Genomic DNA, 26,461 nt, shown 5'->3' with positions numbered 1-26,461 from the left:
ATGGTCACACTCTATATGAACAGCATACTATCTGCGAAACAGAAAAAACCCTAAACGTTTCCCTTGGTCACACATCATAGCATTACTTTTCACTTTTAACTTTTCAACGCCAGCAAGTGTATCATTTGTGAAGAGCATTGTGCTAAAAGTTTGAGTACAAACTAAAATATTTTACAAAAAGAAATAATATATACAAATAAATAATATAAAATGGGTGGCCACAACGATCAAAACGGAAACTCCAATGGCCAGCACGATGATGTAAGTAAAATGCTATAATTGCAAAAACATTTTTAGTGCTGTTTTCACGGGAGCACCCCTCAAGTGTGTCGGTGTGTGTGTACACGCGTGCCTTGCTGACCGCCATTTTGTAATTTCTGCATGTGCGTCAGCGGGGTAGAGGTTAGGTTAGAAAATTTGTGAAAAATGAAAATCGATATAAAAGTTAATTATTTCGACAATTTCTTGCTTTTGCACATAGGATTCTATCACCGAGCCTGAGCACATGCGTAAATTGTTCATTGGTGGTCTGGATTATCGCACCACTGACGACAATTTAAAAGCGCATTTTGAGAAATGGGGCCAAATTGTCGATGTAGTCGTCATGAAGGACCCGCGCACAAAGCGCTCTCGCGGCTTCGGTTTTATCACCTACTCGCATTCGAGCATGGTAGACGAAGCACAAAAAGCGCGTCCTCACAAGATCGATGGCCGCGTTGTAGAACCCAAGCGCGCGGTGCCACGCCAAGATATTGACTCTCCAAATGCGGGCGCAACGGTCAAGAAACTGTTTGTTGGCGCACTGAAGGACGATCATGATGAGGAAAGTCTGCGTGAATATTTCCAGCACTTTGGCAGTATTGTTGATATTAACATTGTCATGGACAAGGAAACTGGCAAAAAGCGTGGATTCGCCTTTGTCGAATTTGATGACTACGATCCCGTAGACAAAGTTGTGTGTAAGTACATCAATCTGAAATTAAAATTTAACATTTGTAATGGGGTAGACAGTCCCAGCTCCGCATAGCAATGTTTGATGTGTCTGTGCGGCGTTTCATGACTGTAAGATGAATGCTGCTCATATTATATCTTTGTTGACTAGGTTGCCACTTTGTGGTGTTTGCCTAACTGATGAAAACGTATGCGCCACATTTGGTCATTTTACTAAACACACAGTACTGACAATCTGACAGGCTTGTCCAACACCTGCATCGGGTTTCCTTTCGAATGCTGTGAGATCAATTAAAGCGTCGGCTTACGCTATGTTATGCGAATGTTCATATTCATCCTATTCAGTGTAACACGCAGCCTCGCTACAAACGCATTATATTGAAATCATTAGGGGCGGTTTTCTCGATAGTTACTGATCGAATAAAAATTTTGTTTTTAAATTAAAACAATTCGGCTTTCACAATAATTGAAACTTAACACTCCTATAAATAATATGTGTAGGTTATATTATAAAAGTGACCTTGGCTTATGTAATATGTCACAAACTATAGTGTTTTTTTAATACACCGCTATCAAGTCGACGTTAAAGACGACTAAGTTAAGAAACAAAGATCGTTATTTTGTAGCATATTTTTAGCTTGGCGTACATGCAGACTGTACAAAACACATGCCTTTTCTTCTTCTTAATCAGACAACAGCTGACTTGTCTCATCTTATCAAGCCGATACATATCTACGTAGACTTTCCGATAGTTATCGAGCCAACTTAGAGATGTTTTTTTTTTGTCAAGGACGAGAAACCGGTCATAAATTATAGTAATCTCATTCCACAGTCCCAGCTCCGCATAGCAATGTTTGATGTGTCTGTGCGGCGTTTCATGACTGTAAAATTAATCACCGGCCAGTATTATATTTTAGTTATTTATGTGTAATATACATCGATGATCAAAAAGTATTTGGCACACTTCATACATCTATAGTCATCATTACTTTAGATATTTTTGTATCATTGGAAATTTAACACAGTACTGACAATCTGACAGGCTTGATCAACACCTGAATCGGGTTTCCTTTTGAATGCTGTGAGATTAATTAAAGCGTCGGCTTACGCTATGTTATGCGAATGTATAAATCAATCCTTATTCAGTGTAACACGCAGCCTCGTTACAAAAGCATTAATAACTATAGTTCCCATTTCACAGTCCCAGCTCCGCATAGCAATGTTTGATGTGTCTGTGCGGCGTTTCATGACTGTAAAATTAATCACCAGCCAGTATTATATTTTAGTTATTGTTGCGTTGTTTGCATCAATGATCAAAAAGTATTTGGCACACTTTATATACATTTTTGGATATTTATATTTTTCAAATTTTTGCAATTCTTTAATTATTTTTCTTTGTTTTTTGTTGTTACAGTGCAAAAACAGCATCAGCTTAATGGAAAAATGGTGGACGTAAAGAAAGCATTGCCTAAGCAGAATGAAATGGGAGGCGGCGGCGGTGGTGGACGTGGTCAGGGAGGTCGCGGTGGTGGCGGCAATCGGGGTGGCAACATGGGAGGTAATATGGGTGGGGGTGGAAACTTTGGCAACCAGAACGGCGGAAACTGGGGAAATCGCGGCGGTAATGACAATTGGGGTAATAGCAACTTTGGCGGCGGCTACGGAGGTGGCGGCAACAACTGCTGGGGCGGCAATAACGGACCGTGGGACAACAATTGGGGCAACAATGGTGGCGGTAACTTTGGCAGTGGCGGCGGCGGTGGCAACGGCAACTGGGGCAATAATGGTGGCAATGACTTTGGCAACTATCAGCAGGGTTACAGCGGGGGTCCACAACGTGGCGGCAACTTTGGCAATAATCGCATGCAGCCCTACCAAGGTGGCGGCAACTTTGGCAACAAAGCAGGTAAGCAACAAACACCTACCAAAACAAAATCAATTATGTATTTTCCCATCCAAAGTTTGTTAGAGAAATTCACAGTACCCTGACATCTAACTATTGGAGTGTTAGAAGTTGGCATTATGGCCAAAATACTGTGAGATTAATCATGTTTAGAACAACGTATTTAAAATCGATCCATATATGATGTAACGCGCAGTCTCGTTACTATTTGTTTGACTAGTTAAGAGCGTGGGATTAGCTTTGAGGTGCTGTTTTCTAAAAGTTCTTGTGGGTTCTCTTTTTTTTTTTTAAGGAGGTGGAAACCAAGGCAATTATGGTGGAAACAATCAGGGCTTCAATAACGGTGGCGGCAACAATCGCAGATATTGAAAAGGCCCCCCGAACGAGGTGAGCATAGCTATAAAACTAGTTAAGGACCCTAACAAAAATCAAAAGTTTACCAATTTTTAATCAGTGACCAAGCAACCAACCTTTCCATATTGTTTGGTTTTTTTTCTTTTATAAAAACATTTTGAGTAGGCTTCTTGCGTTTTAATATAATATAATTGCAAAATATTATATCTATATTTATATATATATGGAACTCGTATTATCTTATCGGTATTTCCTGGTAGCTTCTAACAGCATCTTTTTAGAACCTTAAACATATTCAAATTACAAATTTTGAATAATGCAATTTTTCTGTTGTTTGGAACCTTTTTTTCGAAACTAATAATTGCTTTTAAGTTATATATCTGTATTTATAGTTTATCTTTTGTTGTATAAAAAGTATTTAGTGAAAAACCAATTTAAGTACTGTTTCTTGGAATGCATTACAACAAATGATTTAAATAACGTTTCTCATTTATCGACATTTTTATAGGTGGTAAATTAGCAGTGGCTCAGTATGTGCCCAAAAGTCAAAGTCAAGTAAACCATAACCATACGCAATTCAATGATATGAGCAACAACTCATATTCTACCTAAAAAAAACAAACAAAAAAAAGAAGTTTTCCGAGAATCAACTACCTACCACAATACCAAAATCATGACAGAAGATAAAAATATCAGGAACAGGTGCAGTGCAGAGTCGTAAGGAGAATTGGTTCAGTCGAAAAAGAGTCAGTACAAGTACAGAGAGCAGAGCAGTGTGTATGTGTGAGTGTGTGTCACAGCAGCAGCAGCAGCAAAGATTTAAACAGAAAACAGAGAAAAACGAGAAGTAAAAGCACAGCAGCAGCAGCGAAAGAGCGAACCTCACACATACGCATCAATCAGCAGTACACGTACACAGCAGCAGCTGGCCAGGATTCATTCGATTGAGATTGAGAGTAATTTGCACAGTTACGATAATTATACTTATGATTAAATACATAATACTACCTACCTACAACACACACGACGCCACGTCCCGATTCGTGCGTCGAACGTCGAAAACAATTCAATATTCAATAGCATTATAATATTTATATATCTACTACTACAACACTTATATTCAACAAAACATTTTATATAGTAAACCCACAAAATAAGTAAAAGCAACATTGTAAAATAGAAGATTGATTGTCAAGTCGTTGAGCTAATTAAGATAAAGCTAAAAGAAAAAACTATGAAAAGAAACAAGCAATCATACAAAGAAGAAATATCATCAAATCAAGTTACATTTTCTGTATCCTTTCAGCCACAATTGCTTAACAAACCAATTTCTTTAGTAAACCGTAATATTAGTAATATTTATATATACAAAAAGAAAGAAAAACTTCATGATGGCAGCAACAAACATTGTTTGCCGTTCATAATTTCTGATAATCAGTGCAAAAATTTACACAAATCTATTTATCAAAAATGTATTACTACTTTTTCACTAGGCTTAAGTTCTCTTACATTTTTTAAACGACGAGTAGAGCAGAGAGCGCGCGTTCATTTCTCAAGAGCCGCGTTGCTGCCTTAGCATTAAATATACATACATATATATATATATATATTTATAATATATCATAGCAGGTCCATGCTAACCGAGGATAAATAAATAAGAAAAGGATGAGAGGAGCTTCTGACGCTCATTTTTTGTAAGAGACAAAATGACGACAACATTGAACTTAAATATCTCCCCCAATGTGTGTTTAGTTATAACCAAAATGAACAAAACTTAATTGTAATAACCAATCCATTACCTTATAGCAGTTTTGTACAAGCAGAGTTGTATTATGAGGTTCAGCGCAATTAAGGATTTTTAAATATGTTAACGAAATTTACATTTAAATGATGATGTAGCAAAGAAAGATTAAAAATACATAACAGCAAATGAATTTATGTAAAATTGACAAAAAGAAAAAGCAAAAAAAAAAGAAACTAAAAACCAATCCAAAACAAAAAACGTTGTTTAGCTCAAGCGTAGTCTTGTATTTTATTTCTAGTACTTTTCTTTAGCTTAAGTCCTTGTATTTGTTTAGTACAGGCAACAAAAAGACGCAGGAGAGCAAGCAAAATGAGCACAGTGCAGACGCCAGCATGATTATGATTAAAAAATATGTAAGTTGTTGGAAAGGCAAGTAAGCGAGTAGAATCAGAAAGCCAATTCAATTGTGTGTTCCATATAATGCGGTAGCGGTTGTTATGGGCGGGCACCTTTATTCATCATTTTGATTTTATTTTTCATTTCAATTTTCATTTAACCAAAAACAAAAAAAAAAAAATGGTTAATCATTTCGGAATGCACACACCGTTTACTAATGTCTATCATTTCGAATGTATGTCATTTTTGTTCCAAGTTGGCTGAACAAAGTAATGCAAAGCGCTGAAAAGACGGTCGCCAAGCTACACTCAGCCACAAAACGGACAATGTGCTACACACTCTCCTCTCCACTCTTGCAATTGGGTCAGCGCCGCTGATCACTTGTCTTCCCTGCAGAATTGGACCCCTTTTGAGTTATCAATATATTATGGGTAAGTCTCGCAGCTGGATAACAAAAACAGCCAAGTGTTGCAATTTTCAGGTGGTTACTCGCTTCGTTAATGATGACAGCTCAAAAATGCAATGATTTATTTCTTTAATATTTTTATTTGATTTATTTTTGAATGCGTATTAAAATAAACAACTGATTCAATGAAATATTTACCGTGTTTTGAATTTTTGTAACATCTTTTTTGAGGTGGCGAGCAGTCTGTGCGCTCTTGCCAAAATATTTCAGGTTAATTTCTATAATTTGCCATGATTGTCCTGGTAATTTTGGAAGAAAATTGATGAAAAAAGTGAGCATGCAATTGATCAATGTTTTTGTTTTTTAAACTTTCGAAAAAGCAATTTCTAACGGCTAACCGATGTTGTTCCATCCCTGGCTGTATGAACAGCTGAGTGCTATGTTAACTCGGGCTTAACAGAGTTGCTCACTCATGTTAAATTGAGTCAGTTCTTCGCTTTGCTGAATCACGGAACTAGTAAACAATAGATGTGGATTGCAGGTTCATGTGAACTTTTTCGCTAATTAAACGAATATAAATATTGTTTTTATAATTGTGTTGTTAAAAGTAAAATAATATCGTTCTAAAAACATTGTGGGTGGTTGATTGGCCACAATGGAGACCACTCGCACTGTAAATTTTGTGTATGCTTATAAGGATCATGCCGGCAAAGATTGTGAAGCTAAACTGGATGTCAAATTCCCCTTTGAGGATGAAAGCCTGGAGGAGTTGGTTACTCAGCTCTTGGCCCAAATGGATCCAATGATGCGGTATTTAGACGAAGACGTCAGTAAGTTCTAGCAGTTAGCAAGAAAAGAGTTGTATCACTATGAACAATTTACGCCCCTCAAATAGATTTGGAGAAGAAGCTGCAAGCGTTTATAGACATTGAACATCAAAAGTTTCTCGATGATTATGCGGAGAAATTAATTAATCAGGCAGCTAACGAAGAGCTCGACTTGGAAGCGATAGTGCGCAACACCGAGCGTTTGTATAAGGAAGAGTTGCTGCAGTTTGCCGATCGTGTTGGCCCCAGTGATGAGGATATCTTTGCCCAGAGTTTCCATCGTCTGGTGCACTCCACATCCCTAGAGGACATACTGAAAAGGGAACGTGGCTATGCTAAAGTTATTGCCGACATGACCGAACTGATGGATAATGAAGTGGAATCGTTGAACAATTCGCAGCAGCAGGAAATGGACAGCCAGATCAATCAACTGGACATTACAACAACTTCGGAGGACATCAACAATCTGTTGGCACAGCAATATACCACACAGAATTTTGTACGCAAACGTTACGAATCTGAGCTGGAGGCTATGATGGGTCATCAAAAGAATGAATATCGCAATTGGATCACTAGTCAAGTAAGTCAGATGTTCCAAGTGTCGCCGGTGTCGACGCCATTGGGCAATCGCTCCTCCATGTTTGTGTCACAGCAGCCATCGATGGAGGAGAGCTTCACCATACATTTGGGTTCGCAGCTGAAGCACATGCACAACATACGCATACTCAGTGCCAATGTGACGGATCTGTGCAGTCCACTGCATGCGGAGGAGAGCTTGAATGGCTTGAACATGGCACTAGGACTCTATTCGAGCTCGCTGTGCGGTGTCGTGGTGTTGACGCCCTCGATACAGGCTCAGGCCAACAAAAGCATTATCAAGAACGCTAACAGATCGACAGAGTTTCATTTCGATCAGATGGATGTGCAGCTGGAGAAGATTGAGAAGCAGATACGTGCCTTGAACTCAAGCGACACAAGCAGCACGCGCAGCAATGGCAGCGGCAACAGTGGCGAAGGCAGCGCCAATTCTTCGCCAGCTAAACAGTCGGTGCCCAAATTGAAAACTGGCGATTTCTTCATCACCAAGCACTCGAATCTCTCGCAGTCTCATGTCATATTTCATTTGATATCCGATGAGCCCATCAACAGTCCCAGTGAAATTAATTCACGGCATCCAGTGATTTTGGGACTACGAAATATATTAAAGACTGCCAGTCGTCACGATATTACAACTTTAACTATTCCGGCACTATTGAGACACGAGATGAGCGAGGATATGACAGTTCAATGGTGCATTCGACGAGCTGAGCTTGTCTTCAAGTGCGCCAAGGGTTTTATGATAGAATCTGCCTCCTGGGGAGGTGCAGAGTTAAGGTAAGCTACAGCCTATAAATCTTAAAGGTTGATCCCTTCTAAAATTCTCTTTTTTCAATTACAGCACTTTGCAATTGCTGCTGCCACATGATATATCCGAGGAGCTGTTCACAACGCTGGCTGGTATGGTGCCCAATGTATTCCGAGTTGCGAATCCAAAGATACTCGTAGATAATAATAAATAAGAGCATTCCCCGACTAGAAATTATATAAATATTCATAGTTATATTTATGTTTTTGTATGTAAATATTTGTATTTGTTCGTTTTGTTTTTGCAAATATCAATATTCAATTAAATATACAATTTAAATTATAGCTGTTTTATTTGGTCACTTTAAATCAATTAATATCGATCGGAAGTGGTAATTAAGGTAAGTATTGAATTTGAATATAACGCCCGTTGCCACGCCCATATAATCCGTCGAACTTCATGTTCTACTTACATGTTCTAATAGGTGCTATGATTACTGATGTTGTTGTTGTTGGTCGCTGGAAGTCGCTGTGAACGGCCAAAAAGTACCCAACCAGCAGCTGAAATACCAGGCGAACATAAATCAGCAGCAAGCAGAAGTACAGAAAGTCACTTAAAAATTTTGCGCCTAGGTGATAGGCAACACTTTTTTTATAGCGCTCAGAGCACTCAGAGAGGATCACAGTGTTCTCAGCTGTTTCGCTCTCGGTTTTACGGTGAATCCACTTGCTCTTCTTTATGTTCGCCTGGTATTTTACTTGATTCAAGTGACAGTTTCCCAAGAAACTCGTCGAGATTTTTCGAGACCGACCTTACACATACAAAGAAAAGAAAGACTTGCAGTTTATTTATGAATATACACTTTATTCAGATTCAGATTCATAGTTATATTTATGTTTTTTTTTTGTATGTATATGCGTTCGTTTTGTCGTTTTGTTGTTGCGCAAAATGTAAATTAAACACACTCAGAATTTCTGTAAATGTTCCTGTATCCAATTTCGTCAATAATAATCCATAGTTATTAATTAAACTTCAATGCAATCGCTTATGCAAACTACAACACTACTTTGTATAAATACATTTATGTATATAATTTATAGGTAATCTTGTGTATAGATCTGTATTGTATGTATATTACTTCCAAATTTAAATGTTTATCTTTGGTTTCATTCGACCCCGTTGCTTTCTCATGCAATTCGTGTAATTAAGTGTATTGTTTTTGTTGTTATCGGTTATCTATAATGTTTAATATGTATCTTTGAATAACTCTGATTTGTTTGTTAACTTGTAAATATGCGATTTTCTTTTTCTTTTGTGAAATAAATATATTCATATATATATTTATGTATATTTTTAACAATTAATTACGTTTTAATGTTTCATTTTGAATCAACATTTCGCTGTTAAAGTTGTAAATTTTTTTTGGATTTAGCCAAGTACGTTGTATGGTTGTCTATGCCTGTGTTAATGTTAATGTTTTTTGTTTAATGTTTCAATGTGTTCTGTGTGTGTTTTGCTGCTTTGCAGTGAGAGTAGAGTTTCAGAAAATATTCCATCTGAGACTTGCGTTATGAGAGTGTCAGTATTAATAAAAGGGGATTGTTGGCAAATTAGAATGACATAGTTTAGGAACAGGAACGGGTCGCATTAAGTGATGATGATTAAGATGATGCAACACAAGGCAATGAGAACTTTGTGGTAAATTACGAAGCTGCATTTTTGAAAAATTGACATAATCCGCATTAGAATCGCTTTACGTACTCATTTAGTTTAGTTGTCTATGTTGAAACTAACATGCTAGATAATCGTATTAAATAAATAATATTATTCAGCCATTTTGTAGAGTAAGTATAATGCTTAATGTGTTGCTTAGTATGGCGCTTATTGATTTCTCTCCTACTAAAAACTGCCTAATTAAAGTACTCGTTACATATTAGAATTTCATTGTTAAGCTTAACATATGCCATTAATAAATTAAAAACAAACTTGTGTACTAAGTGTATTGTGTATTCGTTATTCGTCTTTGATTTTTGTTGGTTTTTCTTTAAAGTTTTCTAGTATCATTTGAAATTTCGATGCTACTTTTGTTTAATGACTTGACTACGATTGATTTTGCATGCCAAAAATGTAATGAAATATCTTTATATAATAATCGTTAATACTTTTTGCGCGTGCCTTAAACTACAAGTTGTGTTTTGTTTCTTTTCTTTTTTGCAATAGGTCTAGATGTATTTTAGTTATTTGAAATTAAGAATACATAATAAAAAAGTGTGTATACTAAAATTGAAACTATCACAAAAAACAAATACTTTTTCCCATAAAGTATATAAGAACTCAATAATAAGGTCAAAAATACAAGCTACTACTATAATTGAGTATGCAAGTGTGTCGTGTGTTTGAGTGTGTGTAAATGGGTGTCTATGGTTGTGTCTTTGTTTACATCTGACTCTCCTTGCGCCACTGGAAGGTGCCTGATTTGACGCCAATGCTGGATGAGCCCTGATTGCTGCTGGATGAGAGCATGTTGTTGGTGCGCCTGATCAGCTGAGCTGCTGAATCAAAGCGACTACGAATAAGCCTCATTGCCGGGTTGCTAGAGACGCCACTGCGCTTGCTCTTGCTGCAAATAGTATATTAAGTGTTAAACATTTCGAAAGGTTGTAAGAATTATCAACTTCTTACCTAGACGAACTGGGCTGATTCTCTTTAAGGTTGCCCAAAATGATGCGCATGTGCGTGTCACGCGCAAAATGATTATCGGGCAAGGCGGACTTTGAACCGCCGTTGCTAGGACCAGCTCTGTCGTCATCCACAAAGGCATTTAGTGCTGGCAACTGGCCAGGCGAGCTCAACTCGCTGCTAGGCGAATGCGGCGGTGTGGCATATAACGGTGACATGCACTCCATGTCGTACAGATCCGCCTCATTTGTCATATTACTTGCTGCAGGAGGAGAAAAGGAATTTAGTTAAAATGTTTATGACTTTAGAGTATAGCTAACTTACCTAGCTGATGCTCGCTGAGATCGGGCAGCACCTGCGAGTGACGTTGACCATTGCTGCTGGCCTTGTGTGATCCCGACGCAGTGCCAGAGCCCGAGGCATGCTTCGAGTTGACCATCAGATTGTTGCGAGAGCTCAGCTTGCTCTGACGCTGCAGCTGCTGCGTGAAAGTGAGCGGCGCTTGCTGTGTAAATAAAGAAGTATTTAATATAAGTAAACCATCATCATTGGTTATGAATATAATTTGTTAAGGAACTTACATCGTTGCTGCTGCCCGTGGATTGACTAGAGATGACGCTCTTGCGCTTGTGCAAGCTGCTCGTATCCGATTGCATGGTGTTCTGATAGAAGTTGTTTGAGCTGTGCGTGGAACTGGAGGCGTTCAGCACCTGCAGATTGCTGCCATTGTGCACCGTGGCCGTTGTGGCTGCCGAGCACACCGAGGAAGCAGAAGCGTGCGCCGGATATGGGGCAAGATTTTGGTGCAGGGGCAATGCAGGCGGCTGGTCGGGAGAACGCAGCATGCTGGCATGGAATTTCGCATCATTGTTGGGATTATTGCTAGCTTCATCTAAAAGGGAAAGTAGGGAGTAGGATAATTTAGTAACAAAGCAAAAGGCTGCGTCGTCTAGTTGTAGTCTTACTTTTGGTATAGCTCTCAAAGATCTTGAGTATGCTGTTACGACTGGATTTGGCCGCCAGCTTAATGGGCGTGCGTCCACAATGATCCGACTTGTAGGGATTGGCGCCAAACTGCAGCAACGCAATCACACACTTCTCGTGTCCCTCCTGCGCCGAAATGCCCAACGCTGTGGCGCCCTGTTTGCAGGCATGATCCGCCAGAGCACCAAAGTACAAAAGAATGTTCATGACATCATGATTACCCTGCCAGGCGCACGAATGCAGCGGTGTACGTGCCTCCAGATCCATTGAGTTGACATCGGCGCCCGCCTCAATCAGCGTCTTGACCATGTCCGCGTGTCCCTGCCAAGCGGCAACATGCAACGCCGTGCGTCCCTCGCTGTCGGGTATGTTGACATCCACATTGGTCATGTCCAGCAGGTACTTGACAATGTCCAGCTTATTCTCCAGCGCCAAAATGTAGAGTGTAGTACGTGAGTCGGCATCTTTGGAGTTGACATCGCAGCAGAACTTCAGCAAGAACTCCACGGTCTCCATGTGACCCTCAAGACAGGCCAAACGGAACGCTGTCTTGCCATCGTGCGCCTTCTGATCCACAAAGCTTGAGTGGATATCGAGCAGTGTTTGCACACAGCGCAAGCGTCCTTCTTGGGCGGCCAAGTGCAGCGCCGTCTTGCCCTCGTTGTCGCACTCATCAATCTTGGCGCCCGACTCCAGTAGTTGCAGACACACCTCATGGAAGCCCTCGAAGGCAGCATAATGCAACGGTGTCCATCCAGCATTGTCGCGATGCGTTTCATCCAGTCCACGATCGAGGAGCTGCCGCACTGTCTCCACATTGCCCTGCGCAGCGCCAATACTGAGGACTGTGCGTCCCTCGGAGTCCATGCAATCGATGCCACAGCCCCAGAACAACAGCAGACGCACCACTGTGGCATGTCCCGCAGTGCAAGCAGCCCACAGCGGGGTGCGTCCCATAAAATCAGCGAGATCGGGATCTGCGGCATTCTCCAGCAGCAGTTCACAGACCTCAGCGTTGCCTTCGAAGGAGCTGACGAGCAGCGGCGACATGCCATCATTGTCCAACTGATCGGTGTTGGCGCCATGATCCAGCAGCGTAGAGATCACTTTGCTATAGCCGGAAGAGCCGCACAAGGCGGCCACGCACAAAGCGCTGCGCCCATCGAGATCCAGATGATTGACATTGGCGCCATTCTCCAGCAGTATTTCCACAATGTCGTAGTGACCCATGTACGAGGCGGCAATCAATGAGGTGCGACCCTGTCGATCAACAGAGTTGACATCCGCTCCAGATTCAATCAGCAGCTTGAGTATGTCCTCATGGCCACTCCAGGCTGCGGCACGCAACGCAGTGCGTCCTTCTTTGTCGGCCAGATCGATCTTGCAGGCGGGCTGTGCAATCAGCAGTCGCACCACTTCACTATGGCCGCCCCAGGAGGCAGAACGCAACGGTGTCCAGCCATCGCGATCCGCATGATTCACATCCACACGCTTCATGCGTCCGGTGCCATCGTTGCACGGCTGTGAGAAGCTCAACAGCAATTTAACCACTTCCAGATGACCGTTCCTTGCGGCAATATTGAGCGCAGTCTGTCCATTGTAGTCCTCAATCTCTAGGTCAATGGGACTCTTGCAGGCATTGAGCGCACGCTCCAACAGCTGATGATTGCCATCGTTGGCTAGAATGTGTATCAAAGCCTTGCCCTTGTGCAGCTCAATGTGATGCGAATCGGAAAGTTGATGCAACGTGCTCGAGGCATTCTCATCCTGACTCTCGTGCGGCGGTTCGCTGTGCTCCGAGGGACTTACGGTGCGTTGGGTCTCCAGTAGACAACTCTTCTCGCTGGATAGCAATAGATCTGCCAGCTCAAAGTCTATGTTCTGGGATTTGTCCGACAACTCGGGCGACATCAACGAGGATTCACAGGAAGTTTGCGCCTCGGCATTGTTGATGCCCGTCTCGATGAGCAGCTTGAGTATCTTGGCGTCAGTGGGCAGACTTGGCTTGAAGAAATCGCACAAGAACTGCGCAAACTGTTCGCTCAGCTCGTTGGCCAAGAAACGTTCGAGCATCGAGCGTGTTTTGGGCAAAAAGTTGACATCGGTCTTGAAGTCATGTTCACACTGAGCACAGCAATTCAAGTGATTTGTGTAGAAGCAATCGCTGAGATTGAGACGCGACTCGAGCAGCATTAAAATCAAATCCAGATCAATGTGTCGATTGGTCAAATACTCCCCACACTTGATCAAATGATAAGCGAATCTTCGCACCGTATTCGCACACAAAGTATCAGCGACCAGCAAATAATACATGGAGATCATAACGTGACCCTCGTTGACATCGCAGATGAACTTCTTGGTGGCAAATTTCACATCCACCAACCAATCAGCGAACGAATTGTGAAAGATCTTCAGACGTTGCGCATTCGCATCGTAGGCCAAGATGTTTCGCATCAATTGCAAACGCTTCTCAAACTCCTGGCAATCGATCGTATAGTTGTGTGTGCGTAAACAGTTGAAGAGAAACAACTTGTCCACATAGCCCGAAGAGGCCAAGAGCACATTGAGTAGCGGCCTGATCTTCATGTATTGCTTTTTGTTGAACGACTTCTGGCAGATGTACAAATACAATCCATTCAAGGTGCAAGGAATCAACTTGATCTCGCGAAAGCTAAAGAAATTATCCTTAATGCCATGCAACACCTTCTCCAGGTACAAAATGCAACCATTCGACTTGATGTACAGCTGATGCAGTGACTCAATGATCTCCTTGGTCAGCATAATGCTGTCCTTAAAGTCCGTATTCAAACGGTTGATGATATACTCCTGCACATCCTTGACCACATGCGATTTGCGCAGATCATCCAGAGTTATCTTCTTGAAGCCCGTAAACATTTTCGTAATCTGTTTCGTTTGCTTCTTGGTGGTGCAGACGAGGAACAACCATTTGGGAAACAGATGAATGTGATTCGACAGCAACTCGGCCACATTGCGACTCTTGTGATTGGTCACCGTGCCTCGTCCACCTTTCAGCGTTGAGATCAAATTCCCATCGTTGATGTAATTCTCATCAATTGAATCGATGAGTAGCAAGAGCGCCGTCTTCGGTGGCGTTAGTTCCAGCAGTGGAAAGAGCAGCGCCTTCTTGAAGCACTCATCGGGATTCTTCTCGATGCTGTCGACGCTGAGACACTCTAGTATCTCTGGATTGGACATCAACAGCTCGTAGTAACCATCGGCTATGATCGTGCGACAACTCTTCGTCTTGGGCAGCGGCGGTGGCAAGGTGTTGGTGCTGTTTGCCACGCGTGGTTTGTCGCCGGGCACTGGCGGAGCTGCTGCTGTTGGTGTTAACTCCTTTTTGTCCTCTGAGTCCTCGGCTGGCTGCTCAGCTGCTTCTACGCTGCTCTCAAAATCAATGAGCGGCTCTGCCTCTGATTTTTCCGGCTCCTCTTTTGTTGTCTCCTGCTGTTGCTCCGCCTCCTTTTCGGCTTCAGGTTTGTCTTCATCATCTTTGGGCTGCTCCAGCTTGACATCTTCAATAGCTGCTGCAATCTCATGCTTCAACTGCTCACTGACCAACTCGGCAATGTCCTCGCCGCCGCCTTGCTGTATAGCTTGACCATTGCTTAGGCTAGCTGAAGCAGTTGCCATGGCTTTGGCTGGGGAAGAGACGCCGCTACCATTGCGTCCACGCTTCACTGGTATTTTGGACTTGCTTTTTACCGGGCTGCTCTTGGGCGCCTCCTTGTCCTTTTCTTTCTCCTTCTCCTTCTGCTCCTGCAGCAACTTTTGCTCCTTTTCGCTGCCTGTGTCTTTATCCTGCTCGCCGCATTCCTGCTGCTGCACTGCAGCTGCTCCACGCTTGGGCGGATGCGTGCCATAGCTATTGCTGCCCATCTTCTCATCCAACTCTGTGATCTGCTCACCAGCTGGCGCTGGCTCCGATTGCTGACGCTTCAGGCTTGACTTTTGAGCAGTCGAAGTGCGTCGCTTTTGAAAGTTATCCAGCTCCTTGGTGTCGCATTCGCTTGCGCCACGTTTCAGCTCCTCAATCAGCAGCTCCTCGGCGTTCTCGCTGAGCGTTATGTTGTTCATGGCCTCATCCAGCTTGGACTCCTGCTGCGCAGCTTCCTCGCGCAGAAACGAGAAACCTTCGTCGATAATGCGCTGACTATCCTCGCGACTAATCAACGACGCATGGCTGAGCAGCTGCAGCACAATCTTGCGCATAAACAGCGATAAACTGTGACACTCGGGATTCTGGGACTCAATTAGATAACAGGCGAGCAGCTTGCGATTCAATATACCCTTGGTTCCCGAATTGCCCTTCATAATAGCTTGACAAATCGATGTTTTCCCAGACCCATTGGAACCCAGCACCAAGCAACCATTGTAGCTGGAGCTGGAGATGGCTGCCGCCTTGGCACGCGCTGAAACATAACCCGCCGAGGCAGCACCCAAGGCAGCTGGCATAGGTTTCTTGCCCGCCGTGCGCTGCTCCAGACACAGCGCAATCTTCTTGAGCACCCATTCGCGATGTATGTAAACAGTGCTCACAATGCGATGATTGGTGTGCTCCAAGTGCTGGGAGATGCCATTCACTTCCTTGTCCGGTGAATGCTTGCGCTGCATCAGCGATTCCAGATTGTCAGCGGTTTCCTGAGCTGGCTGCTGTTTGTCCAGCTCCAAGCCATCCTCCTCAGGCGCCGATCCTCCACCACCTCCTCCGCCATTAGCATGGGTTAACTCCAGCGCAAAGTTTTGCTGCACCAGATTGGCAAAGTGCTCCTCACGTGCCAGATTCGAGAAGCTGGCATTGGGACAATCGCGTCCAGTGATCTCTAATTTCTTTTGCACTTGAGTTGTGTCCTTTAAGAAATTAAGTATACGTCGATCCTCGAGCTGTTTGTTGGGCGTGCCGCCTGCGCCCAGCGACATCACTTGCTGATTATTCGACTTGGAGCCGCCCACTAAAGCGCTTGTTGAAGCATTGCCATCGCCGCCTTCGCAACCGAGCAGCAACTGCTGATCATCGTCGTCGTTGGCATCCAAATCTGTGACCTGCACCGCGTTTCCATTGCGTGCGCTGGCCAAGCGATTGGAATCGCAGCTTCGCAGATTGGAAAGTTTCGTGTCCTGCTGTGCCACACCCTCCAGCAAAGGCGTAGTTGTCACATGACGCGTCGAGCTGCGTTCGCTGCTCTTGTATCGATCCGATTTGCGCAACGGAGTCGCGTACAACATCTCTTTGGGTTGCTTACAGTTGCCCATCGAATTGGAGTTGCCATTGGGATTGCTGTTGATGTTGCTGCTGCTGTTGTTGCTAATGCTGTTGTGATTCTGTGTAGACTTTGGATGATGCGGCTGGTGATGATGTGGCAGCGGCTGCTGCTGCTGTTGTTGCATCTTGCGCACAGACTCATTGTACATCGCCTGACAGGGCAGATTCTCATAGATGTCATTGCGCAGATTATCGTTGTCAGCGTGCTTAGACATTGTTCTGGCTGTTGTTCTTCCTTACGTATATCTTGTTATCCTTTCACTTCTCTGCAAGAATAGAAAATAAAGAAAAGAAAATAGTATAAGTGAGCGTAAATTTCAATCTCAAGTTTTCACTTTGATTATTCAATTACAGCTATAAGTTTTGACCGAAATTGGCTATCAACGGGGCTATCATCTAATGCCTCTCTAATGCTTTCGACTCGATGAGCTGCCTTCTGTCTCGGTGCTCGACTTGTTACCGCTTTTTTTCGTTCTCTACGCTGGCTACAACTTTTTTAGTATCCTGCCAACAATTGACCTGATTTTCAACACACACACACCCACACACTCTTAACCCTTTGGCAGAGCGTACTCTTCTTTAGACAGACACGCAGACGTTAAACACACACAGAATATGGCTTGCATATAGACTGCCGAAGCGAGGGTTGCCTGAAGAGTGGACAAAATTGATATTATGAAAACCAAACTTAATATGAAAACCAAACTTAATTGAAAGTGTGAAAACTTTACAGCTGAGTACAAAAACTCTAACGAAGCAGCTATCTATAAAAGATATTCATTAAATGCTTAATAGAAACCCTCATGGGAACTTTGAAATTATGTAAATTAGGGTATTTTGTTGAAAAGAAACCCTAAACTTTACTATAAAGTAAAAAGTAAAGTAAAGTTTACTATAAACACTTTTGCACTTAAGAAAGTGACATGATTTCATTAGACAACTTTTGTCAAGCTAATAGAGACTTCAAAAGATTGAATGTCCTACAAAACGATTAAATATTTAAGACATTTTATGAAGCAATTGTAAAATATTTCAAAGGAAAGCAATAGAAAGAGAAATGAACAAATTGAATTGTTTGTATATTCGTAAATATTTAAAACATTGAATGAGACTTTTGTGATTAATTCTTACATTATTTTATAATTTTTTCTTTCTCCAAATAAGTGTGTGCTTCTTTTTTGTAAAATATGAATTATTATATTGCAATTTAGTAATTTTTAAAATTAATTTTTGCCCAAGTAGATTTAAACAAGATCTGCCAAGCTTAGCTGATGCCACTTTACAACAACTGTTGAAGCCACCTTCGTATGCATAAGCTTGTCATTATATTTTTTTAGAGCTTGTCTCTGGCCACAGTCTTTTGTTATCGGGTTTTATCTAAGTCGTTTATGTGCAGTTCCAGTGTGGGTGGCTGGCGGTTGAGGACTGCTCTGATGTGATGAGGTTTGCTGTGCTGTGGTATGCTGTGGTGTGGTGGCAGCTTTAGCTATCTTCATGTTTGAATGCTGCGCAAATAACACGCTTTATGCGGCAAAGTTTTTATTTTAAACTTCAATTTAGACGTTGCTGTTGCAAGCTTCGCTGGCTCGCGAGTTGAGAGGCAGAGAGTGAGCGAGAGGGAGAGAGAGAGAGGTGGCAAATGTAACTAATGATGCGCCTGGCGCTTGTTGTGCAAGTTTTGCAGACTGAAATGGAGCAAATTCAGCACGTTTCGCCTCAGCGAAAGACCCGCAGCAACAACAACGACAACAACAACTCAATGTTGAAACAAAAAGCGACAACAACAACAACAACAACGTGCAACATTCAACGTTCAACGTTCGTCCCGCTGAGAAGAAAGACCGCATTATTCTAGCCATAAAAATCGATGCAAACACAAACACAAACTCAAACTGAAAATGATTTACGGCTACGACGTTCGTTCGTTCGTTTGTTGTAAGGGAAAATAGTTGCCACAAAGTGCGGCGGCAGCCACAATAACATCGACATTTGATAAATTGCTCTAATGAAACTAAGTCAGACGTAAAATCCTTTGATTAACCAAGTGACAGGCATGTAGCTCTCTCTCTCCTTCTCTTTCTCTCTCTCTCTCTACAGCAACAACAACTAATATCCTGCCGGACATTCGTCAAATTCGAAATGCTGTAAATCGAATTGCTTTTGCTGGCTGTCCAGCATTCACATCCGACATTTCACACAATCCCCATTCATTTGCATTCACTCACACATATTCATGAGTTGAGCTCTGAGTGCTCTGCAGTGACCGTTTAGTCTCTGTAATTATTTATGTCTGCTGCTGCTGCTCAATCCCAGAGCCGGAACGCAACAGCAGCAGCAGAGCAGCTTACAAATATTTAAACTTTCTTTATTATTTATACACGTCCAACAGGCAAGCAAACACACACACCGAAAAAAAAGCGGGCAGTCTTTGCTCTAAATAATTCATATCGATTGGATGTATAATTTATGATGTTGCTTAGGCAAAAGTAATTACTGAAATGAAGTATTAATTACGACAAGCATTTAATAAATGATGATTGAATGTGTAACTGAAACGCAATTAAATTGTCATTCGTAAAATGCAACTCGAAATCCAAATTAATACTTGTATTATGCAAACTTAATGCGCGTAATTAAAACTCATTTGCTTTGAGTGCGCCCTCTTGGGCCCCTCCTTACGCAACTCAACCGCTCCTGTGCTCCTCGTATTCTACGTCACAACAACGCCCACATTTCTGTGTTACTCAGGTTTGTGATTCTTGCGGTTTCCCTTTTACACAACGCATGCAATTTGCAAGCTTTGCATTTGCTCCTTGCCTCTCTTTCTCTCTTCTTTACGATTTGCAAATCGTATTTATAATTTGATAAGGGAATATATTGGATATGTCTTTGAGCTGTTTTGTAATAGCAATCGACCAGCTTATAAATAAATTGCAATACAGGCCTTGTAAATGCTTTCCAACTAAATTCCAAATGCTCAAATCAGAATTCAAAACTAGCACAAATTATAAGTGGGAGAAAGACCTGCACAGGACTCAGGGAGTGAAGTGAAGTGAGTTGAGATGAGGTGAGGAAAACGTGTTGGCGGCAAAGTTGAGCTAATTGGAATTTCAAAAGCGTTGAGAATAAGTCAACTTGAGCAAGTTCCCATGAGTTTTTCATGCCTTTTAAAAGTTTAATTGGATTGGCCCGTCCAATTATGTTAATTAAACATACGACACGCTTGAAATACGCACTTTTTGCACTTATTTAAATTAGCTAATAGAGATGAAAATCCCCAGCCAACTTTTACCTTTCAATCATTTGCAGGGCTTTTTCTAAACTTTCTCGTTGAGTTGCTGCCAAAGCACATCCACACACACACACACACACACACACACACACAAAGCAATCAAATAAAAGTTTAGAGCAAATTTCAGCGTGGTTTGGTAATTCAATTTTTCGCCAAAATATTGCAAATAAATTGGTTATGAACTTCGTGTCATATTTCAGCAAACATTTAAATTTATTCTGCTGCTGAAATTTGACCTTATGATATTTGCAAAAATAAATTATTTGTAATGGAAATTTGTAATTCATCTTTAAACTTGCTTTAAGTCAGCTCGTATTTATTTGCTTTAATATCCAAAAGGTTACTCAATTATTTATTCAATTACTTGGCAAACAAACAACAGACTAGATCTCAAGGCGCTTGTTACATGTGTGAGCTAAGAAAATACAAAACATTTAATAGGTATTCTTGTGTCTTTAATGCGCAAAGAGTTGAAAACAATGAAATATTTTATGAAAATGTGCACACGTTGTAAAAATATCATCGACAAGCTGCCAAAATGAAATGTAAACAACACACAGAAGTGCCTTAACAAACGCCAACAATTTTAATTAATTGCGTCAAATAAATAAAAAGGCAAAAAGTATGAATACAAGTATGAAAGGAATGTAAACACTCACACACTCGCACCCGTGAATAATAAATAAATAATTACGCGCTCGGCAACAAAACGAGCAAGCAGCCACATGGCGCAACAAACGTATCTGTATCTGTATCTGTGTATCTCTCTCTCTCTCTTTCTCTCCTTCGTTCTCTATTTGTATCTGTGACTCGGTATCTGCATCTGAGCTTGCAACGGTAAGTACCTCGTATCTGCAACTGGCAGCTGCCTGAACTTGAGGCATGAGGCAGCGTGGGAACCTTACAAATTCGCAGCATTTTAAATGCGCTCCTTTTGCCTGCTGCGTTTGCCTCAACTCAACGCAACGCAACACAACAAAATGAAGGAATATGAAAACGCGAATTTAAATGTTAGCTACAACAGTTTTTCTGACGCTTCGCCAGCGAATGAACTTGCAACATCCTCGGCATAATTGAAATGTTGCAAATACGAGTGTCGACAACGTCGGAGTTAACTCACTTTTAAAGGATGCTCCTAGCTGTGTCTGACTTTCTGTCTGGCAGGAAATGCGCGATTATTATTATTATTTGGTATTTGCATTTTCATCTTTGATTATTATGCTTTTTTTCGCATTTAATTTGTTCATGTTTAAATAATAAGTTCGTCGCTGTTGTTGACTTATTAAAATATGCAAGGCAATAAGTTTGCACAGCAACAAATATTCCATGCATGGCAAATGCGGAGGCAACATCAACAACAACGAAGCACACACATGTGTATCCAAAGTATCTGCCAGCGTACGTGCATTGTATAAAAGTATCTGTACTGTACTGTGTCTGTACTGCACAGCAACATCACATCCACAATCCTTGCCTCAATCAACGCGACAATTGTGAGCGCAAATAGCAAATCAAATATTGCAACAATTCGAAGGTAACAGATCAATGCAGCAAATAGTGCGCTGCTTTGTACGACTTTCAGATACTCGTACTAAAGATAGAAAATGCGAAAAAATAAACGAACGTTCGCATAGCTTAGAGTATCTTTTTACGTGCAGCGGATGCTCTTTAATTTTAGCAAGCACTCAGATAAATATAGCTGCAAAGAAAGGCATCGTTAAGTTTCTAAGAAAAATGTATATATGGTATTGCGATTGATAGTAAGACTGAAAGTTTTCTTTTTACTAAAGTTGAAGGTAGTCAAAACTATAATTTAGGATACTTTATGACCGGAATGAATGTTGAGAAACTTGCATTACAGCTATAATATTCAATATTCAGCGCGAATCTATTGCTATCAGTAGTCAGACTTAAATTTTACTAAATTTTGAGTTAGCCAAAAAGTAGCTTTTAATAGCTTTTGGATGATATCATAATTTTGGAAATAATTTAAGAGACTCCCAATAAATACAAGTCTATAAAATTGCTATTTAATGATAAACTTATACTATGTTATTTATACAAAGCTCAAACTATAGTTTTCGGTAGTAAATATTTGGTGATATTTTTAGAGGATTTACAATTTTCAATATTTATAGTGAATCTATTATACTTTCTCGTTAGACTTGAATTAATGTTTATACTAAAGTTAAAAGTTGCCCAAATTTTGGAATATTTTAAGAGACTCGCAGTAAAGTGAAATTCGAAATTCTATATCTAAATATACTATTACTTACAGTAATAGTTAAAACTACTGTCTATCATTTTCTATGCTAACTGTGTTTACTGCTGATTTTGCATAAATTCAAGCTTTCAAATGAGTTCTTCATGCTCCACAAATACTTGTAATATGCTGCATTATATAGTATTTGATACTGTAGAGCGCATTGTTATTGCATGCAGAGCGAGTCAAGCAGTGTGTTTGACTCCACAGCAAAAGCTGATTAAGAGCTTAGATGCTCGTTGTGCCGCTACAATTGAGCAAATATAATATTCCCTTTGCATCCTTTTGGGAGACAGGTACGAGTTGGCAACATCGCTGAACGTGCAGAAAAAGCGAGGGACAGAGAGATAGAGGTAGGGGGAATTGTTGAGTCTAAAGTTCTATATCGATTTTGCTGTTCGCCGCAGGGCAGCGAAAGAGAGAGAGAGAGAGAGAGAGAGCTGTAAAAATATCCAGAGACGTAATCAAAACGAATGTTGCTTGGGTTTTAAATGCGCTTAATTTTTGCAATGCTATACGATGAGAATTGCAAGCTCTGTGGATGCCACCGGATGCTGCCCTAAAGTGCTTATGGCTGCTCTTCCCCTCTGCCTTCCTCCTTATAGAGCAAGAGCAGCTAAGGTCCAGTAATCTGTTCGCTCGTTTGTTGTCCTTGGTGCCATTTGCTTGCTTGGCTGAGCTGCAGGCTCGCTCCTTGGACTGGATGCTGGCTTCTGTGCTCTACGTGTCCAAAGCTTGCATTGTGTTTAGCGTTTGGTTTGGTTTTTGGTTTGCGGCTGTAATGCTAGCTAGCTAGCTATATGTATAACAGGAAGTGAATTCGATGCGGGCACACCCAAAAAAAATATCCGAAAACGAGGACAATGCAATGTGTTCACAAAACTGCAATGCTTGTTGTAAAACAGGATGTCAGGATCTGACAGGATGTGATAGCCAACATCGTTCAGGTTCCCGCAGGCCATTGACGAACGCTTAATTAAACCTTAATTTTTCATGAATGTGCTTGCCAGCCTGCCTGCTGCCAGCCTGCCTGCTGCCTGCCTGACTCTCTTTCTCTCTCTCTGAATTGTGAGCACATTTCCATAAATCATTGAAGACATTCCGCCAACAATATTCAGCAAGGATACACGCCCCAAAGCTAAAGCTTGTGCATATATTTGTGTGTGGGTGGCAAACATTGTCACTCGACACACACACACACACACACACACACCCACATACACATTCCATGTTGTGTGTCCTTAAAGCTCATCAACAGAGTTATTTTCCATGCAGTTATTTCACTTGCGCTGCAATTTATTATTTTTTATCATTTGTTGGGAGATAAAACGCGCAGCGAATGCACTGAAATTAGTTCAACTGCAGTTGCAAATACTCTACAAGTGTGGCATATTAACTTTAGCTTACGATAGTGAGCAGCAAAAGTTGCAATTGAGATTTGTAGGGTGTCTTTATCATAGAGTCTCTTTAAGTTGCCTTTTGGTGAGATGCAGCAAGATGCGTTTACAAGTGTGGCATATTAATTTCTGATTAAGGAGCAAAGTTGCAATTGAAATTTGCTGTATGGTGTCTTCATTGTAGGGTGTCCTTACTTGAATGTGTTATAATTGTAGGGTGTCTGTATTATAGTGTGTTTTGAAGTTGCCTTTTTCTGCGCATCGTTTGCCACTTGCTGCTGCAGATGCAGCTGCTTGTTATGCAGTTGCATTGTCTTCGCCCTCATCACGACCTGCTCTTTATCTATGTCAAAATGGTGGCACACGCACGATATTGTCTCTTGTTTTTTGAATCCCTCTTGTGTAGCAGTTGCTCTCACTCGCTCTCGCTCTCTCTCTCCTTCTCCCTTGTTTACTGTCAGCTTTGGGTGTTGTTGTTGTCTGCATATTGACATCGTTTTGACAAACAACATGGTCACCCCCTCTTTCTACTTCATCGTCGCTTTCTACGTGTCTTCGCTACTCGCTGTGACATGTTCAGAGACACACGCACTTCATGGACCTTTTGGCATTTCCGTTTCCTCTCGACGTCGTCGTCAACGCTTGGCACATTTTTTGTTGCTTGTTTTCTACTTGTTTGTCTTCCAATAACTGCGTGTGTGTATTTTCTGCGAGGTGCACTCCGTAAGTTGTCATATTTATTGACTACTACACATATTTCCTTTATGCCACCCTCGTTATGTAAATCGTGTTGTATGAGCATAGTAAATATGTGGGTTATTCTTTTTTTTTTCGTTCAGCCTTTGCAGTTACATTTAATCATATTAATACTATAAGGAATACGCTCGAGTGCCTCGAAACTTTTTGCTTGACATTTGTCTGACATTTAAAGGACTTTGCTCCCATTGATAAATGTGAATGTGAATGTGGGCGACTGTTGAATACATAAATTCCATTCATGGCACAACATCTGAGCAAAGCAATTCAATCAATTGCCAAACAGCCTTTTCAACCAAACTCAATTGAACTGTGCAACTTTTCGGGAAAACCTCCAGACTCTCTCTCTCTCTCTCTCTCACTCACTCTCTCGGTCTGTATATGAAGTGGAGCGTGCTGCTCTTAACTTTGAGTTTGTGTTGAGGAAAATGCAAGCGCACGTTGTACATGACCATGTCCTGTTTGTCTGTCTTAATTAACGTTGCAACTGATTACACTCCCTGTTTCACTTCTTAGACGCAACTTGAAATGTTGATTATATTGCCATTGATTTAGGTACACACACACATAGTATACTTAGTACACATCTTAACCTCAACCTCTGTTGAATCGTGCCCTGGCAACTGCTGTTCAAAGCAACATTGCAAATTGCAAACAAAAATGGGGCGTCGAAGGGGATGGGCGTGGGGACGAATGTTGGCTTAGGGTCAGCTTATTGTCGTTTAATTGCAACATTTCCACTCGTGCTACACGAGTCTTGTAGCTGTATTTGCTGTGGCCCTGGTCAAGTCGCAAGTCCGAGCTCGACATTAAGTGGATTGTGCGGGTGCCAACCATGTTTCAAGTCCAAGGATTACATCAAGTTTGTGGCAAAAGGGAAATGGCAACTCAGTTGCACTTTGTGTGGGGGAAATCACTTCAAATACGAGTAGTTGCTGCTAATGGGCGGAAATAATGATTGCATTGCATACATTGTTTTGTGGGTTTCAGAATAATAATAATAATATCAAATAAAGCAATTATTTTGCAGCACAAATTTGATAATACGAATAATACTTTTCGTTTATAGCTAAATCTCTTTACATTTTAAACTATGTTGAAATCAAATTATTATTTTATTGCTGCACTCAATGTTATCTATTTTATTTAAAATTCGAATTTTCATCGAATTTTACTCTTTGATTTTGTAATTGCAATTAATGTGGTAAATGTCTAAACCTTTTATCGATTTGTTAGCTAAATTGTCAATTTATTTGTGTTTGATTTTTCATTGGCCAACAGCTTTTAGCATTGTTTGCCACTTGCCAATTGCATTATTTAATTTGAGGCAAAAGGCAATTAACCCTGCTGTGACCATTAAATGCTTTCAATTTTGATTGCACAACAAATAATATGCACAAAATTTGTAAAACGACTAATTAAAACCAACATTTTGTCCATTATTTAATCTACCTTTTGATTAAACGAACTTTTAACTTTAATGTTGCATAATTTATTTACTGAGTACTTTTTGTGATTTTTACTATTTATACACATGGCTAATTGGCATTTCCATTAACTGCGAACATTCGAAAACGGACAACGACATTTCCCACTTGTCATAGGATGTGACACAAATTGTTCTCTCATTTCGTAGAGTGACAAAAAATAAAATAAAAAAATCGATGCATCGATTTGACCCACTTAACGAGATGAAAAAAGATTACATGCTTGATCAGCAGTGTTTTTCCCCCAATTTATCGCAGCGCTGCGCTAATCAAAGCCAAGTGGAAGTCGTGATGGATGACGCTAATGTCAGAGCATCAGTTTCATCAGGTGTGTTGAACATGGCAACGTGGGTGTGAGACTGCTAATGAAAATTAACAACACCCAAAGCGAGC

General features: G+C 41.1%; 3 protein-coding genes across 6 annotated transcripts in view; 2 read left to right on the top strand and 1 right to left on the bottom strand.

Annotated features, from left to right (window-relative positions):
- Positions 1-95: 95 nt before the first annotated feature.
- On the top strand, positions 96-5,883 carry LOC117573641 (heterogeneous nuclear ribonucleoprotein A1). 4 transcript variants are annotated; one of them, XM_034256953.2, is made up of 5 exons: positions 96-261; positions 482-959; positions 2,366-2,857; positions 3,147-3,241; positions 3,717-4,019. In XM_034256953.2, the coding sequence occupies exons 1-4, from the start codon at positions 211-213 to the stop codon at positions 3,221-3,223; spliced, it is 1,098 nt and encodes a 365-aa protein (XP_034112844.1). In that variant the 5' UTR covers positions 96-210; the 3' UTR covers positions 3,224-3,241; positions 3,717-4,019. The 4 variants fall into 4 exon arrangements, with proteins under 4 accessions (XP_034112844.1, XP_034112846.1, XP_051864208.1 ...); XM_034256955.2 differs by lacking the exons at positions 3,147-3,241; positions 3,717-4,019 and adding an exon at positions 5,605-5,883; XM_052008248.1 differs by lacking the exons at positions 3,147-3,241; positions 3,717-4,019 and adding an exon at positions 4,835-5,553.
- A 386-nt stretch (positions 5,884-6,269) lies between these two features.
- On the top strand, positions 6,270-8,202 carry LOC117575864 (protein C12orf4 homolog). The gene is made up of 3 exons (XM_034260285.2): positions 6,270-6,584; positions 6,650-7,955; positions 8,020-8,202. Exons 1-3 carry the CDS (start codon positions 6,410-6,412, stop codon positions 8,138-8,140), a joined length of 1,602 nt encoding a protein of 533 aa, XP_034116176.1. The 5' UTR covers positions 6,270-6,409; the 3' UTR covers positions 8,141-8,202.
- A 2,115-nt stretch (positions 8,203-10,317) lies between these two features.
- The window catches only part of LOC117573304 (uncharacterized), a 35,501-nt gene continuing 19,357 nt past the window's right edge, over positions 10,318-26,461 (bottom strand). The window contains exons 2-6 of the mRNA XM_034256409.2: positions 11,571-17,139; positions 11,187-11,497; positions 10,930-11,110; positions 10,609-10,867; positions 10,318-10,546 (exon numbers count right to left, since the gene is read on the bottom strand). Coding sequence (XP_034112300.1) covers positions 10,363-10,546; positions 10,609-10,867; positions 10,930-11,110; positions 11,187-11,497; positions 11,571-17,088 — 6,453 coding nt within the window. The 5' untranslated portion in view covers positions 17,089-17,139 and the 3' untranslated portion in view covers positions 10,318-10,362. The remainder of the gene's footprint in view (positions 10,547-10,608; positions 10,868-10,929; positions 11,111-11,186; positions 11,498-11,570; positions 17,140-26,461) is intronic.

Source organism: Drosophila albomicans, chromosome 2R (genome assembly GCF_009650485.2).
Source record: "Drosophila albomicans strain 15112-1751.03 chromosome 2R, ASM965048v2, whole genome shotgun sequence".
NCBI classification, from domain to species: domain Eukaryota; kingdom Metazoa; phylum Arthropoda; class Insecta; order Diptera; family Drosophilidae; genus Drosophila; species Drosophila albomicans.
This window is presented reverse-complemented; position numbering and strand designations above follow the sequence as displayed.

What these genes read in the sequence shown, in the direction of transcription:
- LOC117573641 (XM_034256952.2), top strand. Translation starts at nt 211, where the DNA reads ATGGGTGGCCACAACGATCAAAACGGAAACTCCAATGGCCAGCACGAT. An exon ending in CCAATGGCCAGCACGATGAT is followed by an intron (nt 262 to 481) that starts GTAAGTAAAATG and finishes TTTTGCACATAG; the next exon opens with GATTCTATCACCGAGCCTGA. An exon ending in CAACTTTGGCAACAAAGCAG is followed by an intron (nt 2,858 to 3,716) that starts GTAAGCAACAAA and finishes ACATTTTTATAG; the next exon opens with GTGGTAAATTAGCAGTGGCT.
- LOC117575864 (XM_034260285.2), top strand. Translation starts at nt 6,410, where the DNA reads ATGGAGACCACTCGCACTGTAAATTTTGTGTATGCTTATAAGGATCAT. An exon ending in GTATTTAGACGAAGACGTCA is followed by an intron (nt 6,585 to 6,649) that starts GTAAGTTCTAGC and finishes CCCCTCAAATAG; the next exon opens with ATTTGGAGAAGAAGCTGCAA. An exon ending in TGGGGAGGTGCAGAGTTAAG is followed by an intron (nt 7,956 to 8,019) that starts GTAAGCTACAGC and finishes TTTCAATTACAG; the next exon opens with CACTTTGCAATTGCTGCTGC.